The 17797-nt window shown below is 42.1% G+C and overlaps 1 protein-coding gene across 1 annotated transcript in view; it reads right to left on the reverse strand.

Annotated features, from left to right (window-relative positions):
• LOC137913879 (semaphorin-3A-like) overlaps nt 1–17797 on the reverse strand; it is a 47906-nt gene that overhangs the window by 1285 nt on the left and 28824 nt on the right. The window contains exons 5-18 of the mRNA XM_068757500.1: nt 17075–17137; nt 16338–16457; nt 15494–15587; nt 15149–15268; nt 14388–14533; nt 13685–13799; nt 5755–5824; nt 3401–3545; nt 3206–3295; nt 2819–2948; nt 2652–2740; nt 1456–1497; nt 916–1070; nt 317–378 (exon numbers count right to left, since the gene is read on the reverse strand). Of these exons, the coding sequence (XP_068613601.1) occupies nt 317–378; nt 916–1070; nt 1456–1497; nt 2652–2740; nt 2819–2948; nt 3206–3295; nt 3401–3545; nt 5755–5824; nt 13685–13799; nt 14388–14533; nt 15149–15268; nt 15494–15587; nt 16338–16457; nt 17075–17137 (1441 nt within the window). The remainder of the gene's footprint in view (nt 1–316; nt 379–915; nt 1071–1455; nt 1498–2651; nt 2741–2818; nt 2949–3205; nt 3296–3400; nt 3546–5754; nt 5825–13684; nt 13800–14387; nt 14534–15148; nt 15269–15493; nt 15588–16337; nt 16458–17074; nt 17138–17797) is intronic.

Genomic DNA, 17797 nt, shown 5'->3' on the forward strand with positions numbered 1-17797 from the left:
AGATGCTAAGACTTCATTGTCTGTGGATGAGAGGTCACAGTGGCTCCAGTTGGCTATCAATGGCTCCCCTCTCAGTCCCTCTTTCTTCTCAATGTGTATATTGTTTTCTGTTAATACGGTGCACTGCTGAGTCCTGTCCTGAATAGCTCTCCTGTGTTGTTGCATTGGCGGCGTGGTTGTTTGGAGTGCATGGGCCTGTAAACAGGGGCATCCAAGCCGCCACTCCATCAAGGAGGAGGAACAATCTTTTGAAGACAACCGTGTACATTGGTTGCAGGAAATGATCGATGTGAAGCTAAATAAATGATGTCCTCACCTCCCTGTCTGACACACTGAGTCAGCGGATCCTCATCCTCCCCTAAATGACGAGCATTCCTCCTGTAGAAAAATAAATGACAGTCAAAAGAGGCAGCGATGCTAATTAAACATTATGATGTCAACATTCTGACAATTTTATGAAAGTGGAGCTAAACAATGTAAAATTGTCCTGCTGGTGGTGCTAAAGGAGAGGCTAGCAAGACATAGAAAGTACGTTCGAACATAATCATTTTTGCTTCATCATCGTTTGGCCTTTTGTACCTTTGTTTTGTGTGTGTACATTGTTATGTTGTTGGCACTAGAGGAAAGGTGTCATCATTCATAACATTATAATTCACAAATATCATGGAAACACGTTTATTCATTATGTTTTGAAACGGAACCACATGTTGGCCAACTGAAACACATGCTAAATGAGTAAAGAATGATGAAAGATCTGGATTAACATATAATGCTGCTCATATTTCAAAGTATTAACACACGTGGTTCACAGAGTGATCACAGAAAATCAATTCCATGCGTTTGTCCTTAAATGTTCATCGTGAAAGGGACACTAAACACACAACTCACTGCTGTTGTGTGGATTAAAGGTCTTACCTGCGTACAGTGGGCATGTAGGGGCTGCAGGCCTGACCGTCCCAGGTACAGTAAGGATCTCTGGCCAGGCAGCACTCGGCACAGGCCTGACCGTAAAGCTCACACTGGTACAGGCCCAGCTGTGACACACCCTCGCTGGAGCCCACAAACAACCACTAAGGGAGATGGAGGAAATGGAAATAGAATGGAAGAGGGACAGAGAACGAGAAAATAGGAACATAATAAATGAGGATGAGCCAAGAGTGCATTTATTTTGTACCCATAAAACAGAGTCAGACAGCTGAACCGGATTTATCTTCACTCTGAGTCTAACATTTTGCTTACTGTAACAATATGAGTGTGCGTGTGTGTGTGTGCTGTATCTCTTTATTACTGCTCTAACTGAGGAAGGGTAACCATAGAAACTGGTGATGAAGCTGTCCTTGGAGATACAAAGTGAAGAGATGAGTGGTAAGTGTAATGGTGTGCGTGTGTGTGTGTTCGTGTGCCGAGCAGAGTTTTCAAGTTTAAAAATGAGTTTCTATCTCCTTTATCTGTTACCTTTTTCTTTGAGAGTGACATGGCTGTCACTGGTGATTTGTGCTGCAAAGAAGAAAGAAGAAAGAAAACTGAGAAACACAATAAGAAAAGAACACAACAGGAATGAAACACTCGGGATCACTTGTCACTCATGAAGTTCAGGACAAAAGCCAATTAGTGAACTGATGACTGAGGAACAATCAACTCTCATACCGTGTACATTGGCCCTAAAGCAGAGAGTAACTTACGATTTCACACTACTTTTCTTAATCAAGCATTAAAAAAGGCCATGAAATCCCCAAATCCCCGTCTAAGGAATGTTTTTCATATTCTAGAAGACGTTTGGGCCAACTAGTAGTATTTCAGTTTTGTCCTCATTAAACATTGTCTGTCTTTCATTTATTATATTAAAAGAATACAGATGGCAATGGAGTCTGTCGTGTCATCATTGGCACCATGAGGCTCAACAGAGATGTACAGCAGTCTTATAAAAATGGGAAGCACACAAGTGACATCACTGAGTGGCACCACATGCAGTAATAATAAGAGACATGTTGTGCAAACCCACAGAAGAGGCCACTTCCTCAGACACATCATTTCCCAAATTGGTGTAAAACCTTCTTTCTTTGTTTTGTAAATCGTACCAAATGCTGCACTTACAGTAATATTTTGGTGGTTTCGGGTCATTGCCATCCATACCTGCCAAATAATATGTCTTTCCCGTATTTTTGTACGGGAAAGGCGTATTTTTGATCAGTATGGCCTACTGGAGAAATTAGTACGGGGAAATCTGTAAATACGGGAAAATGTAAACTAAAGCAGGGATTCTGAAAATACCGAAAAATGAAAAACCAAGCCGCAAAAGGAGAAGTTATCGAATCTATTCGCAGCTAGCAGACGGACATCTCACTTTCCGTTGTGGTCGTCAACACATGCGCAGAAGCCACTTTTCAACGGCGATTCGACAGTTGAAATTACTTAACAGAGTAAGTTTAAGGGTTCTGACATTTTGCTTTCATATTATGAGGAGATGGACGTACACCGATGAATATATGAAAGCCCCCAAAAGAACTTCTGAAAATCTGAAAAGCATTACATTTTGTATTTTTTGCAGAATGTGTCACTTTAATGGACACTGTTTTATAAAAGCAGTAGCAGCTGGGCTGAATTCTGTGAAAGGTTCCCAGTTTGAAGATGACATCATGTTTGTGTTATACCTGGAAGACCTGCAGCTGCTCCAGAGTGACCTCTTGGCTCTGACCGTGTTCTCTGGGTAGATGGATTGCTTTCAACACGAGGCCCGAGTCTGTGGAAAAAGGGGTTTTCCTGAAAGTTTAAAGCAACAAGCACAACTGAAGGGAAAATGTCCAATGTATGGACTTACCTGTGCCAATGAACAGGACATCGTAGGTGCTGTCCACAGCTTCCACTCTGTCCACCACAAGTTTGCTGAACTTGTAGGGAACGCCCACTCTAACCAGAAGGGGACGCTCCCCGAGTGGCAGCACATTTTCCTGGAACAGTGTCAAATTTGATGTTTTGAATTATTCTGTGAATGCAATGCTATTATTACAAATACAGGGAAGCTGGGCTGACTTCTTGCATTGAGGACTTTAATCACATTGTTCATCATTGTTGGGCTAGCGTACTTCTGCCGAGAACCGCTGGCTCATTTAATTTCCCATTCCTCTTTTAAGAATTCGGATATATAGAGTATGACAAAACCTAATTCAATTCTATCTGTGCGATCTAATCAGAAGAAGTGCTGAACCTGCAGCAGCGGGTGAGTCCGGCTGAAGAAGATGACATCATCAGGATACTCTCTGGTTGAGCTGTAACTTCCGTATGTACTGCTGGGACACTGAGGAATGACGGAACAGAGGGGGAAAATGCTTGGAAGTCGTTTACACTCATTGGTGCAATTGTTAAAAATGAACTTTCCATTTCCTTTTCACCATTAACTTACAGTTCCTGGTCGTGGGTAGGGCACCTTTCCTGTAAACTCTGCCCATTTATACTGAGGTCCCTCTTTATGCAGGAAGTTTCCCTTGAAAGCCCGAACCACATCCTCCATTCGATAAACACATACGGCTGAACCGTTCAGAATATCACTGAGGATGACCGAGGGGAAACATGCACAACTGTCAATCATCAAAGTCAGAACCTTTTCCATCTATTTTTGTGTATAATAATAGCCCAAGCATATCTTTGATTATTTCCACTGTAAGGTGCTCGAAGCAAAAGTAAATTAAATCCTAAAGTGAATTAAAGAGCTGTGAGTCATTATGGCTTTTCAGCTTGAATGCATCAATTGATTGAAAATGCTCCAACACAAAGTCCAGCCTGGTTGAATGAGCTGCTTTTATTCCTCACCACAACACACCCCTTCTGCTGGAGTTCAAATCATGCTCAAGATTTTGGCTGAGAGTTAAAGGTTCCAGTTGGCGGACTACTAGAAGCAAAACCGGGAGAAAGGCTGTTTTGATGTGTCAAGGTGTTTCTGCTTCATCTCAAATGACTGACTCTGGGGGGAGGATCTATTTTCTCTCTCAACCACTGAAGTGAGCTGTAATTTTGAAATGTGTATTTTACTCAACGACACATTGAGCTACAGGGCATTAAACTCGTATGTTTTGACAATGTGCAAATGTAAAAATGAAGGGAATATTTACCAGTGTGTCCAAAAACAATTTAAATCTGCATTAAAAATGTTTAATTTTGTTACAGAAATATTATGACCACTGTCTAAAATAAAATGACTGAATGGAAATAGAACTCTAACTAAGAAAATTAAATTACAGCTATATTCAATTAAAGAAACCAAATAAAGAGGGCACATTCAGAGTATGCACTTGAGAAACTATTCTGTTTTCAGTCATGAGTGCAGCAGACAGACGTTTCCAGCCAGATGCAGCGACCTCTCCAAACTGCAGTTCTGTGGTTGGAGCTCCACCCTGGGTGATGCCTTGGCTTTTTTATCTATTGCAGGCTGGGACTGCAGAGAATTTCCAAAGCCCAGAAACAGACCACCTCCCTGTGTCGCCAGCAGGAATGCCGTCATACTGGGGTCCGCCTCAGAAACTGGGCTATTCTCAGAACGCGAGATGCCATCGGTATGTTTTGGAGGACAAGAAAAACCTTTTTCATCTTTTGTTTTTTCCATCAAGTTTTTGAAGCCTTCTCTCATTAAAATCCAAATGCTTGAAAGACAATATATATATATATATATATCTACGGCCGCCGCAGCAACACAAAAAGAAGCTTGTATTTAGTCACACTTTAACGCGCCGACATGAGCGCCATTTCCTCAATGTAATGACTGGCAGTGCGATAACCTCTGTTTGCTACCTCACACACAAGCGTTAGATAAAGCAAATAAGTGTAATGTAATTTACATCCGTTTACAGTGAAAACAACAATTTGTTCTGTTCGAAGACAAAAGTAAATGATAATTATTTCCTCTATTATTTAAGCTACATTAATTCTCAGAATCGCATTATACTCCTGTTTCTAATGTACTTCACAGAATAAATTTAGGGTTTAAATTTACTGTTATCTCCTTAAAAATATCAATGTTAATTTATGGTATTTCTACTTTAAAATCCTGTTTCTGTGGTGGATTACGGACTTTCCGGTTTGGTCACTTTTAGGAAGCGTTTTCAGCTATACAAGAACATTAGATCAACCACTCATGACATCCTGATCTAGAGCTTAGCAACGTTTCAAATCTCGTGATCCAGAAAGTTGGAATTTAAAGCACCAAATAAAAATGCAATTCCATGAAATAATAAGAGCCGTCAGAAGGTGACACATCCCCCGAGTCTTTCTACGTGGCAGTGAGCTGGGAAACGATCGAGCTTGTGCTTGTGTTTTTGTATCATTCCGGGTACAACTTGTCAAGCAGGGAATACACAGGTTACGAGATGTGCTTCGAAAATGAGGCTTGCTCTTTTCTTGAGAATAGATATAAGTTGTTGCCATGGAAACTCCAAAAATAAAAGAAATCCGTAATCCCACAATAGCAAAAGGAAGCACATCTTTTTTTAAATTTTATCAGTCGTGAGTGTTTTTATGTTTCAGGAAATCATACCAATTAAAATTAGCATAACGTTTTGTCACATTATCTCCTCTATAAATAACAGACTGTTACTAAAAACATTTTATGCTGTTCTTTATTGTACTGTATATGCAGGGGTTCTAAATCAATACCAGTGACTTCAGTAAATGTGTTTTTCAGTGTGAGTGATCTCTGTAGACATGAAGACATTCCCAGAGCAAGGAACAACTTACTGTCATGTTCTACTTTAAAGAGGCACAAACCTTGAAGTGGTAAACAGGCCGTAGACGAGAGGGTTCTTCTTGTCTTTCCCGTGGAGGACGAAGATGTCCTCTGGATCGAGAGAGAAAGAAAAGGATGCAGACATCAGGAAAAGGAGAGGAGGGAGATAAAGAGATGTTCCGCTTTCCCACAGTCAAATTCGTCATTGTGTCTTTACTTCTGTGGATTGATTAGTGTACAATGCGTAGGTGAGTGTAAACAGATTGTGTGTGTGTGTGTGTGTGTGTGTGTGTGTGTGTGTGTGTGATTAATAGCGCTGGGCATCCTGGCAGCCTTACTGGCTGGATCCTTGTAATGAACCTGAAGCCATTAATAACTCGTCGCAGCAGGAGAGCTGGATGCTGAGCCCACTACAGGAATTAAACACCTGCTGAACAAACGCACTCAGCCCATTCCCTCGGTCTTCATTCAAAACACCAGATCACGACACATGGCTCAGAATTCTCACTATGGTGCTGCACCAGCATGCAAAACCGTCACGTGGAGTGAGGCTTTTCAAGCCAAAATAAAACCAAACATAGAGGAACAAAGTGCTTTTGATGAATCACCTCCACCTCCTCCCGGTAAGTCGAGGTTTTCCAACGCCCCGAACCAAGAAACAGCCGTCTAACTCACTTTGCAAGGCAGATGGGTCGAACCGCCTGGTCCGTCAGGCAGGGAACCGTAAAGCTGCACGTCTACGCAAACGCAGAACGGGTCTAAAACAACTCATACAGGATGGATGAACCCATTTATTACCATCAGCTGACAACGGGCAGCTATTCACAAAGCAATGGACAATTTAGCGTCACTAATTCCACCATATCAAATGTTTTTGTGCTGTGGGAGGAAGTCAGAGGGAACCCAAAAAAACAAGGAGAGAACATGCAAATTGCACACAGGCTCCCTTGTCACCATCAGCTGGATTTGAACCTGGAACCCCTGTTGCTGTGGAGAGAAACGTCAGTCACCAATGAGAGGTTTGCTGTTTCTGCTGTTCCAGTCTACCCGTGCTGTTAATAGCCGAGGTGGTGATGACTCATGTTGGTCGGTGGTATTTGTGTAACCTTCTGTTGTCAGCTTCCGAGGCTGCTTTAGACGGTGCTGAAAGCTGCATAACGAGCACCAAGGGCTCGATCCAGCAAGAACACCAGCAGAGACGATCACTTCGCTTCAGAGTGCAACATTTTCTCAGCTCTGTGCCCTCGCACAGATTTTTTTTATAGAAAAAAAAACCGTCGCATTTTAGTGGTGATGGAGAAAGCGAAGCATATCACCGTTCCCACATTCCTATCATTCCTGTTGCTTCAGATGGCCTCCATGGAACTAATGCCCTGAAGGAAGTCTAATCTCATCTCTTCACACACACACCTACACACACACGCACACACACAAGCACACACACGAACACCCACCGCACGGTGACTCAGATTCGGGACCACGAACACATCAAACAAGAGGAAAGTTTTTATGAGGGCACGCATGCACGCACCCACATACATATACTCACTTAAATGTAAACCAGCCCGGACACCAGAACACATACACAAAAAATGCCAGGACCTCAGGGCCAAACAGAGAGGATTATGGGTACTCTGCAGCTTGCATTGTACATATTGTCAACTCCCTCCATCCCGTATTTAATGCATCACTATTTCATTATTACATTTTATTGAGTTTCATTTCTCCTCTTCCTACATTTGAAGAAAAATCTCTCCTCATTCCTGTTCCAGGCTTCAATTATATTCCTCCTGAACAGGCGTATTCATTCTGAATAATTGTTTTGAGAACATGAAAAACGTCTTTAATAAAATCGAATATTTAAACACCCAAATAATGTAAAACAACATGACAGATTGAAGAGACAGTTTCCTAGCACCATCATTTCATTTGAAGGATATCCGCTCGCCCTTTAGAGAACCTGCACTGCAGATTTTTGTGTTTCTGGCAGAGACAAACTGTCTCAATGCTGACTGTTGAGAATCGTTGGCTGCGCTACGGCCCAACGTTGCAGGCATTGGCCCTCTGGCTGCTGCAATGCACCACTGCTTTTCAGAATTCATGTGGAATTAAACGCCTTTCATTCTATTGGACCCTGGCAGAAAGTCTTTCAACATCATCACACCTGTTATTCATTTCCTGCTGGTGCCAATTTTAATCTCTGATTAATCGTCCTCATTCCTCACCCATAAATTGTTTGCTAACCACAAGGGATTACGACAACAACAACAACAACAACACAAATGCATGGAGCCGTGAGTCTGTGGCTCACTAACATAATGAGACCGTAACAGCTCTATAATTAGTGGAGTTCCTCAGAGTCAGTTAATCAATGAAACACTGCGCGCAGCTTTAAATGCACCACTTCGATTTTCCTCGTTTGATTTCATTCTTTCCACCATGAGGTGTAAAAATGATTGATGGAAACTCTAACGTGTTTCCATCAGGAACAAATTTCAGTCATTAATTTGCTTTGCTCATTAAACCTTGGGCAGTAGAACTCCTGGCCTTATAAATTGGCAGGAGACATTCAGGTACCACCAAAGGGTCGGTCAGTATCAAACGAGTCAGAGCAGCCGCCTCATTCATAGATGCCTTTCATTGAGTCATGCCACTAGCTGCTAGTCGCTAGTGTAGCTAACAGCAGTGTCAAAAACACTCTGCAGCCGTGAAATATTGATTTATTGTCGATTAAGTGTAAAAAAAAAAAAAGGTGGAACGAAAACCTGGAAAAACTTTGGAGCATGCAGCCAGAAGGAAATGTTTCTTTTTCAATCACATCGCAATTATTTCCAGCTCAGCTTGGCGAAAGGATTCGGACTGTTCACCGCGTGATGCGTCTGAATCAGGACATGAATCCTGCCTCGACTTTATCTCTCATCTGCTTGATTCATTAAAGTGCAGCGACTTCAAGTGTCGTTAATCTTCAACAAGGGAGAGAAAGAAAAACAAACATGTATTCATCACAGACACTGAAAGCAGAATAAAGATGCCTGAGAAATGCTCTATCCGGCTGAGTCAGGGTGGACGTCTGATGATTTTTTACTTTGCAGTTATTAAATAAGTGAATTCCTGTTGCAGTTTTGAAACACATCATCACATCATTTTCATTTCTCCCTTTTTTTGGTGTCTTCTTTCTTTCACTGCCAGACAGCTGGCCACCACCTCACACTCAGAGAAATTCCTTATTCTGAGCTGTTTTTCTTTGTCCTCCTCTAAATTGTCTTCTCTCCATTTCTTTGTCTCTTAATCTATTCATCAGGTGCCGCCCCTCCCATCCACCTTTTTTTTTTGCTCAAATCCACCTGGATGTCCCAGGATCCTTCTGGGTGTCTCGTTCTCTTTGTTTCTAAATCTCCCCACCCTTCCCATCTTTGTCCCTCCCACTCTCTCTCCCTCACTCTCCCGCTCTCTCTCTCTATCTACTCGTCCATCTGTCTGTCTGCTCCATTTTTTTCCAGACTGTTGTTCTTGTTTCCTCTTCTGTAAACAAAAGTGGATGTTCTCCCCTGAGGGTAGATAGTGTTGTCTAGCCCGCAGACCTGCAGCCACAGCCCCTATCTCCCCCCCTCCTCCTCCTCCTCCTCAGAAGCGTCTGGCTGTAACCCCCCCCCTCCAGACAAACGCCCCTATCCTCCTCATTTTGCAGATATTCTCTTTCCCTTCCTCCCAGCACAGCTTTCCAGCATGCCAATATCCAGCTCCTGGTTCCTCCACTTCATTGTCATCTTTCTGAGCACTGTCCCTGCGCCTTCTTCCTATTCACTTACATTCATTGTCTGGTTCTTTAACCCCTTCAGCAATTAGCCTGATTTTTTTTCCAGCCGATCCATTGGGGGGGGGGGGGGGTTACTCTGACACATTTTCCCTGCTGTTATTCCCAGCTTGATGTCTGCAATCTGCAAAACTGCAACCTGTTTAAGATTGTAAATGCATTTTAAAATGTTATCCCTCCTCTTCCTCCCCTCCCTGGCCACCTCACTGCTACTCTATCATTCCCGATTAACCCCATTCTGTTCCTTCTCTTCTGCCTTTGTCCCGCCCATCATCCCTCACACCCTTTCAGCTTCATTTCACTTCACTCTTGCCCTTCATGTCCTTCGAGGACAGACGCCTTTGTCTGACCGTTTTCTTTGTCTTCTTTATCATTGCATATAAATGTTGCCTTCTCTTCCCTCACTTTGTCCTTCTCACTTTCTTGCATTGTAGTTAAACTCATTTCTTTTTACAAAGTGCTGCCATTGATCCTTTTTTACTTTCAAAACTGTTCATAAACCTTTGCATTGAGATTTCTGCATTTTTTTCACCTTTTTTTAATCTTTATACCTGTATCGTGAAGTTCTTTGTGTCACTTTCAAGCTTCTTAATTTTTCCTTTCTGAGGAACAACGTCTCCATGCCAACAAGAGCTCATCCGCCCTTCCTCTTCCTCTCTTCACCATTCACCTCATTATCTGTTTTTGTCAATTCCTTACTTCTTTCACTTAAGCCAAATTAATGTCCACTCCTCTAAGTGAGTTCTCCCTCTCTGCCTTCTCCCTCACATGTTTGGGATAATAACCGTTTAATAACATTTATCTTCTTCTGCAATTATTTGCCTTATCACCTTTTACATCTCCTCCTTCTTTTGTCTTGTTTTGTGTCTTTGAACTCTACTCTATTCCTGCGTCTTACTTCTCGTCATCCCTTTCTCACTCTTGCTCTAATCCCTCTAGGTTTTATGACCGCCCCCTCTCACTTTACCTCTTTTTTCCTCCTCTCCTTCTGTCTCTCCTTCTGATAACATGCGTTTTGTATTTTCAGTGGATATGGAAAGCTCAAGTGAGGCATCAGTGTATTATTACTTTTCTAGATTTTCATTCAATATTAAACAGAAAATGCAACTTTTGATGATAATTAAATTGTAAACTGTGGAAGAACTTTCCTCTGCTTTCGTTAAAAAGTTGTGGGGATCCTTGTGGCGCAGTCATTGCTGTCAACGGTTCATAAATAGACTGAAACATTTCTTCGCTGCCCCTCCAATCTCATTTTGAACATTCTGATTCCTCTCTTATTGAATTGTTTTAGGCTGTTGCCTGATAACATGCTGTTGCCTAAAACAACAGCCTCCCAGAAGGGATGCTCCAGCATTTAAGCATTGGAGCGTTGCAAAAACTAGACCGGTGACTAATCTCTGGAAACAACTTCACTGACTCCAGCCACACTGGATCTGTAAGGAACCCACACAGAAAAGTCAAGTGGATTTGAACCTGGAACCTTCCCGCTCTGAAGTTGAGGTCTCAACGCTTCATCCAAAATATGAGTCATCAACTAAAAAAATATGCTCAAGAACAACACACTTTGTCCGCACCTTCTCTTAGATACATATTATGGAATTTAGTCGATCAAGTGATAGTTAAAGGGTTTGGAAAAATTATTGTTAGCAATAAAGCTTGCGATAAATGAACTTTCTTAGCTAACTTGTTATTGATGCTGTTTAAGATGGATTTGCCCCAAATCAGGATGAATTATTTTCACCTGTAAAAACAGCAACAGGAGAAGAACCCAAACACACACACACACACACACACACACACACACACACAGCCAGGTGGGAGCCACTGCTCTGGTGCTATGAAGGACCGGCGGAGGACTGCCAGGGATTTATGGGATTTGTAGTGTTTCTGAATGGTGAAGCATGGTATAAACAAAACACTGACAGCATTCTTAACCTGATGGCTTAATCTCCTGTATATGGCTTTGTGGTTTTGTGTGTGTGTGTGTGTGTGTTGAAGTGCATTCACAAACAAATTTGGAGAGGCCTTATCAGATGTGTAAAAATGTTGGGTAGAAATGTTTATGTACTCGACAAGTCGGAACGGTCTTGTGTACACAGACAGGCTGAGGCTTGACATGTGTGTAACAGCTCAAAAACTATGTGTGTGTTTGTGTGTGTGTGTGTGTGAAATGCTTTATAATGTTGCGTGTTTGTGTAAAGATCAGACTACATCACAGCGTGTAATTTATTTGTGCATAAACGTCACTCTAATTGTGCCTCTGTTTGCGAACAGAGGAGTCATGTTGTGTGGAGTCTTCAGCAAAGACACATTCCAGCCACGATTTGCAAGTCTTAAACGATTGTAGCAGAAGTCCCAGTGGCCTGACGGGAACGTTACTGGCACGAGTAATCAGGTGGGTTTCACTTCCATTTGGAGTGACTGGCAGAACAAGCTCAATGAGACCACAGCCCAGAGGTATTTGAACTGGATCAGTTGTATTATGAATCTTACTGATGACCATATAAGGCATTTACTTACGTCCCCATTGCTTATTTAATTATTATACTTATTATCTATCTCAGGGGACAATGTGAAATGCTGTCACTGTTGAGCACAACATTAGGCTTTACATTAGTTTTCACAATGGATAAGATGATGATGATGATGACCTCCTAAGTCACGGATCATGGGTTTGACTCCCATCTATGTTCAAAACTCTGTTACTGTGTTTTATGCAGTATCTAAGAATTCCCCTACATAAAAACATGGATTAATGCTTCATTCTAACCAGACTTAATGTGAGCAACATAAAATATATTTTTCATGTTCCATCACTTTGGCCTTGCTATATTTGGGGTCTCTCGCCCACACTGAGTCGACCAGGGCGTGGATTAAGGAGTTGTATTTGAGGTGTTTCAAAGAAGAGTGACGCAGCGGTAATCGGCCAGGCCCATTAATCATAGGATGGTCTCTGCCAGCTGTCCTTTTATGAGGTTGGAAAGATTGAGAACTGCAACTGGAAACCACAGTGTGGTTGAAGCACAGAGAACAGAAGTCGTAGGTTGTAATGAAAAAGTTGTTCATTAAAAGTGTCATGGCTGAGCCAGAGAACATAAATGTCTGGGTTCCATTCAAAGGAAAAAAATATCTTCATAGGATCTTCATTTTTCAGAGTTATATAAGCTTTTAATTTAATTTCTCATGGTATTCATGTCGAGGTGTACACAGACACACACACACACACACACACACACACACAACTCACTTCTACGGACTGATTCAAACGCTTCTCAAAAGCTTATAGGGGAGTGCACAAAGTAATTGATTCACACCTTCTTTAATACAGTATATTTCAGCACTTAAGGATGATCAATATTCTTCAGTTGCCTATATTGATGATTGTGATCTATGTGTTGACACTTAAATTTAATTTAACCCCATCTGAGCCAGACAAATGAGTGGAAATATATTTGGGGAAAGGCCATATAATTCCCAGCACTATGTAACTGAAGACAACTCCGTGTGGGAGCAGGCTCTTAAAACACCGACACCAGCTGATCAGCAGTCAGTCATGCACTAACCGTAACGGATTGCCGCCACTGATGTGAGTGAAGGCTCTGAAGGCCGAGGGTGCAGCGCAGGAAAATGAAGAAACATCCTAAACATGTGCTTCTGTAGTTACGGACTGATGAGCAAACAGAGGCTAGCATACTTCAAACGGTCCTGCTAATGCAGAACAGCTTCTGAGGAAACACTCAGAGCCAAGCCGAGGGCACTGGCATGAGTTCCTCATAATGAATAAACCACAGGAGCCAAATGTTGAGGCCAGTTGCCGTGGTTACAAAGGCCGAGGCATGAAGACCAACCCAAGCTGAATGGCAGGGCTGTTGATCGCCGTGGTAACAGTGGAACTCGTGTATGCCGGTGCATCATGTAAGCACAGTGAAGTGCTGGCTGAGCACCTCTAAGGTTCTGTGTCGCCCCCAGATCACCGGAGGCCAAATCGTTTTCTTAGACAGAGGAAAAAAAGCAAATAACAAGTGACTGAACTGAGAATTGTTTCCCTTCTGTCGGTTGAACCAGTGGTCGAGGCTTATCTCATGTGATGAGTTTCAAAATGTGCAAACGCGCATGTAATCTGATTGTCCGATGATGCTGTTTAGGCGTCTACTCACGCAGCTGATCAAAGTGCGTCTGTAAGCCGTCCGGTCCCGGCACAGAACACACCAGACGAGCCTTCTGGAAGGTGCTCCACTTGTTGACTAAACTCCTCTGGCCTCCGATGTCATTCTGCAAACGAGAAGCGACAGAACGTTCCAGAAAGACCTCCGTCAACTTCCATTCAATGATCGCACATTCTTCTCTAAATTTGTCAATCTATTTTGTAGCACTGGACCAAAACAAGTTTGTTCAGTGTAATCATGGTCATGGGATTAATCTTTGACAAACACCACTCGACGTTTTCACTTAAAATCAGATGTTATGATAAATTATCCAAATCATGTGTGGATCGTTCCAGTTCTAAAATGTTTCCCGCAGACGTGAAGACATAAACAGACAAAAACATTCAGCCGTGTTTACTCGTGTCACATGAAAGGAACACAGCGCAAACATTCATTTCAGTATCACAGGCGAGCAGAACACACCGATACCGACAAACAGTCCCGTATAAACAGACTCCACGAAGCATCGAGCCAAGAGGAAAGTCAACTCACACGCAGTTGATTTTTACATAATAACACAACACAAACACGCACGTACGACCTTATCAGGAAAACTTGTGTTTACTGAAACTACAGTTGCACATGTAGAGTTTTATGATAAGAGACAACACGCAGACAGACCTCATCTCGATCGTGCTCTAACAAGCGTCCGTACCTTGCAGACCCGTGCCACTCTGGAGTAAAGCACCTTGCCGGCTGCACCCTCTGCCTCTTGGGCACGCTCAGTGAAGAACAGGTAGACCTTATCGTCCTCTGGGTTATCAGTCTCAGACAGCGGCGATACCTTCACAAACTGGGCATCTGACGGGAAGAAGACAGGGACATGTTTAAAATCAACCTCCGATCAATTCAACCCCTGAGAGAGGATGCACATAGATAGAATGCAGATAGAGCAGAGGGACGATGAAAGCGCGACAAGCGGGAGAAGGAGTGGACGTGTATCTTGTTTTGTTGTTGTCAACAGCAGACATGGCCTGATGAGACATAAACTGGACATGCCTGAGATAAATTCAGAGATTTTTGATTTGGAGCAAAAGATATTCAGTTTACTGTTCTTCAGAATAATCAGTTTACAGAAGAAGAAGCAACGAGAGAGACGGTTGCAGAATTTATTCACTTGCAACAGACCAACACCAGTAAGTGTATATCAGTTCTAAACTACAACACACATGAAAGTCATGAACATGGGAAACATTAGGAGCCCTGGGTTCGATGCCAGCAGTAAGCATGTGAGCCTAAAGCAGCTTTTCTGAATAAGAAACGGTTGCAATGAAAGGGCGCTCTTTGCTGCCTTCTCAAGAAGCTCCTCGAGCATGAAAACCTGCTGTGGCTTCTGAAACTGAGCGTTGGGTCCGTTATCAAGAGTATGGATTGTAGGTTTTTGCATTTGCTACTCATGGGATTTTCTTGTCTTACCCTGCAGCCAGATGGAGTCGTACTGCTCGGTCCGGATGACGTGACGGCTGCCGAGACTCCGGAAGAAGGCAGAGTCCCGACTCATGAAGTCTGAGGTGATCCCAGCATACAGCTCTCCATCTGCATAGTGTAACACCAGGAGTATTCTTAGGTAAAGGCAATATTTTGTTTTATTATTAAGTCTCTGTTGGATAAAGTCAACTGGATTTATAATTCTAGTCCACTTGACTTTGTTCAACACAGAGATCTACCATGTTCTGGATGAAAGAGAATCTCCAAAGACATTTTGAACTTAATGCTTAATGTTTTACTGCAAGTTATTCTCATAAACACAAGACAACTTACCAACTACAGTGGAGGCGGTTTTCTGGAATGGATCGTAAGGACATTTCCCTTTCCCGCACTCTGTCTGGCTGTAGGGGAGATGCTGGCGTTCAGACTGGAAAGGAAAGGAAAGATGTCACTGAGATAAAAGAGGAGAAGATCAGCTGAACATAAGGAAACAAGATGGAAAAACGAAACACACATCCAAAAAGGAAGAACGGGAATAATTTCACTACTTGAATCTAATTCCATCTATCGGTATACATAATACAATGAGAGAATATGACTTTTTTTCAGTTTAATGCTTTCATATATTTTCACTATACGACTTGTAAAAGTGACATTGATGACAGTATGTAGTATATTTGTTATCTTAGGATTTCTTCAGGGGCATAAAACGTGTCAAATAAAAAAAAAAAACTGGTTTCTCCTGAAGTGCAAACACACTGACAGAAGGTGCATCATGTGTGTTCCGGACAGAAAGCAGAGTGAACCTGGCTGATATCAAGGCATGGGGGTTGACACAAGCACAATAACTCAGCTGCTGATAGAAGCTGGCGGGTGCATGCGTGGAGGCTGGTAGCAGGGAACTGGAAAAGTGTATGGATTTTATCATGCGTGTTTGTATGTATAACATAATTTAAGCACTCGTCTGAAAATGCTTGACATTAGTTAAGAAGTTACAGCTGTTTGATGTGTTGCAGAGGAATAGAGAGAAAAGCAAAAGAGTATCTCCAGGGAACAATCAGCCTGAAGAGGGGAAGAGTTTAATATTTTAGTTAAAACTACACAGACACTCGTAGTGAACTGAGCTTCCTCATCCAGTCTCGGTGGCTTGCACCGTGCATGCTAATAGCGATCATACCTGTTGGAAGACGCTGGTGGCTATGAAAGCACATCGAGGGTTGAAGGCCCCCGTGCCACAAACGTACAGGTGAGTCTGATTGAAAGGCTGCAGGACCCGCAGGAAATTAGCACACTCCATCTAGAGAGGAAGGCAACGAGTGAGATTACAAGGAGGAAAGTGTTTGGAAATGATGGTGGAAAAGCAGTAACAATCACATCCGATGCTATTTCATGGCGTTAACCACAGCCAGCTTTTACACACTAAAGACATGAATCTCTCCTGCAATGATCTTAGCAAAATAAATTTATTTTGTCAGTGTAAGCATTTATTTTACTTTGTCAAAAACTGTGCGGCATTTGTTTTATTGTTAACTAAATCTAGCACACAAATGTTGATGTCCCTGCCAGAAACTGAGCCATCGTTGTTTATTGATCCCAAAATGAATCAGATAGCCATGGATCATAATCCTTCATGCAACTCTCTTGCTTTATTGTTGCAGAACTCTTTATACATTATCTTGTATGGTCGAAGGAAAGAAAAAAAAAAACAACGAAAGCAGCAGGAAGAAAATCGATAAGAGAAAAAGCTGACCTGCCACCCACAGATAAATCTGTATCGGATTTTATGTAAATGAACTTTCATCACAGAGTGGCTGTTAACCTTCCTTTACGGTTACACATAGTAGTTAGAGCCATATGTTGCTTTACTGCTTAGACAGACAAGTGCTTGTGCGTCTTGAGTGTGTGTTGAGTCACCTCTGGATCCTTCCCAGCCATGAGACATTCTTGGACACGGTCTGGACTGGCTGGCCAGTACAACTACAGAAAGAGAGCAACAGAAATCGAACAATGAGACAAGGAGATTTAATATATATATATATATATATATATATTGAACTCTAAATTGCTAATAAAAGGCTTTTGGCATTTAGTGTGTTTTCACAGGGAAGTGAGAGAGATCCAGCAAATTCACTGATGAGATGATAAGGCAGGAGGGAGGATTTTAATACCTCTTGAGAGGCAGCGTCAGGATGGAGAAAATAAAGACCAACTGGCAGCTCTGTTGAGACCTGATGATGAGCCAAGCTGTCAAAGCAGCAGTGATGGCGGCACCGTGAATAAATAATCGACTGACTGTGACTCTCGTCACAGCTTCTGCACAATAATGCGGCTTTTATCATTAATAAGGGTGTAAGAATACACATATTCTTCTGTTAAATAAATCAGAATGTACAGAATCATCCATCTTGACAGAGAATCTCTCATTGCTAATCATCGCATTATTATTTCTGTGATTGCACCAATTTAATGTTGTTTGTTTACAGCAGAAATGTATGGCTGGTAGGGTTAGGAAGCGTTTAGTTTTTTTTAATTCTGATGAGTGAAAACGTTTGAGTGAACCTTTTAAACCAACAGAAAAGTAAAAATATTTGATGTCTATTATGGTATTTTTTTAAGAAGTGCAGCTTTCTGGCTAGT

Source organism: Brachionichthys hirsutus, unplaced genomic scaffold (assembly GCF_040956055.1).
Source record: "Brachionichthys hirsutus isolate HB-005 unplaced genomic scaffold, CSIRO-AGI_Bhir_v1 contig_304, whole genome shotgun sequence".
Classification (NCBI taxonomy): domain Eukaryota; kingdom Metazoa; phylum Chordata; class Actinopteri; order Lophiiformes; family Brachionichthyidae; genus Brachionichthys; species Brachionichthys hirsutus.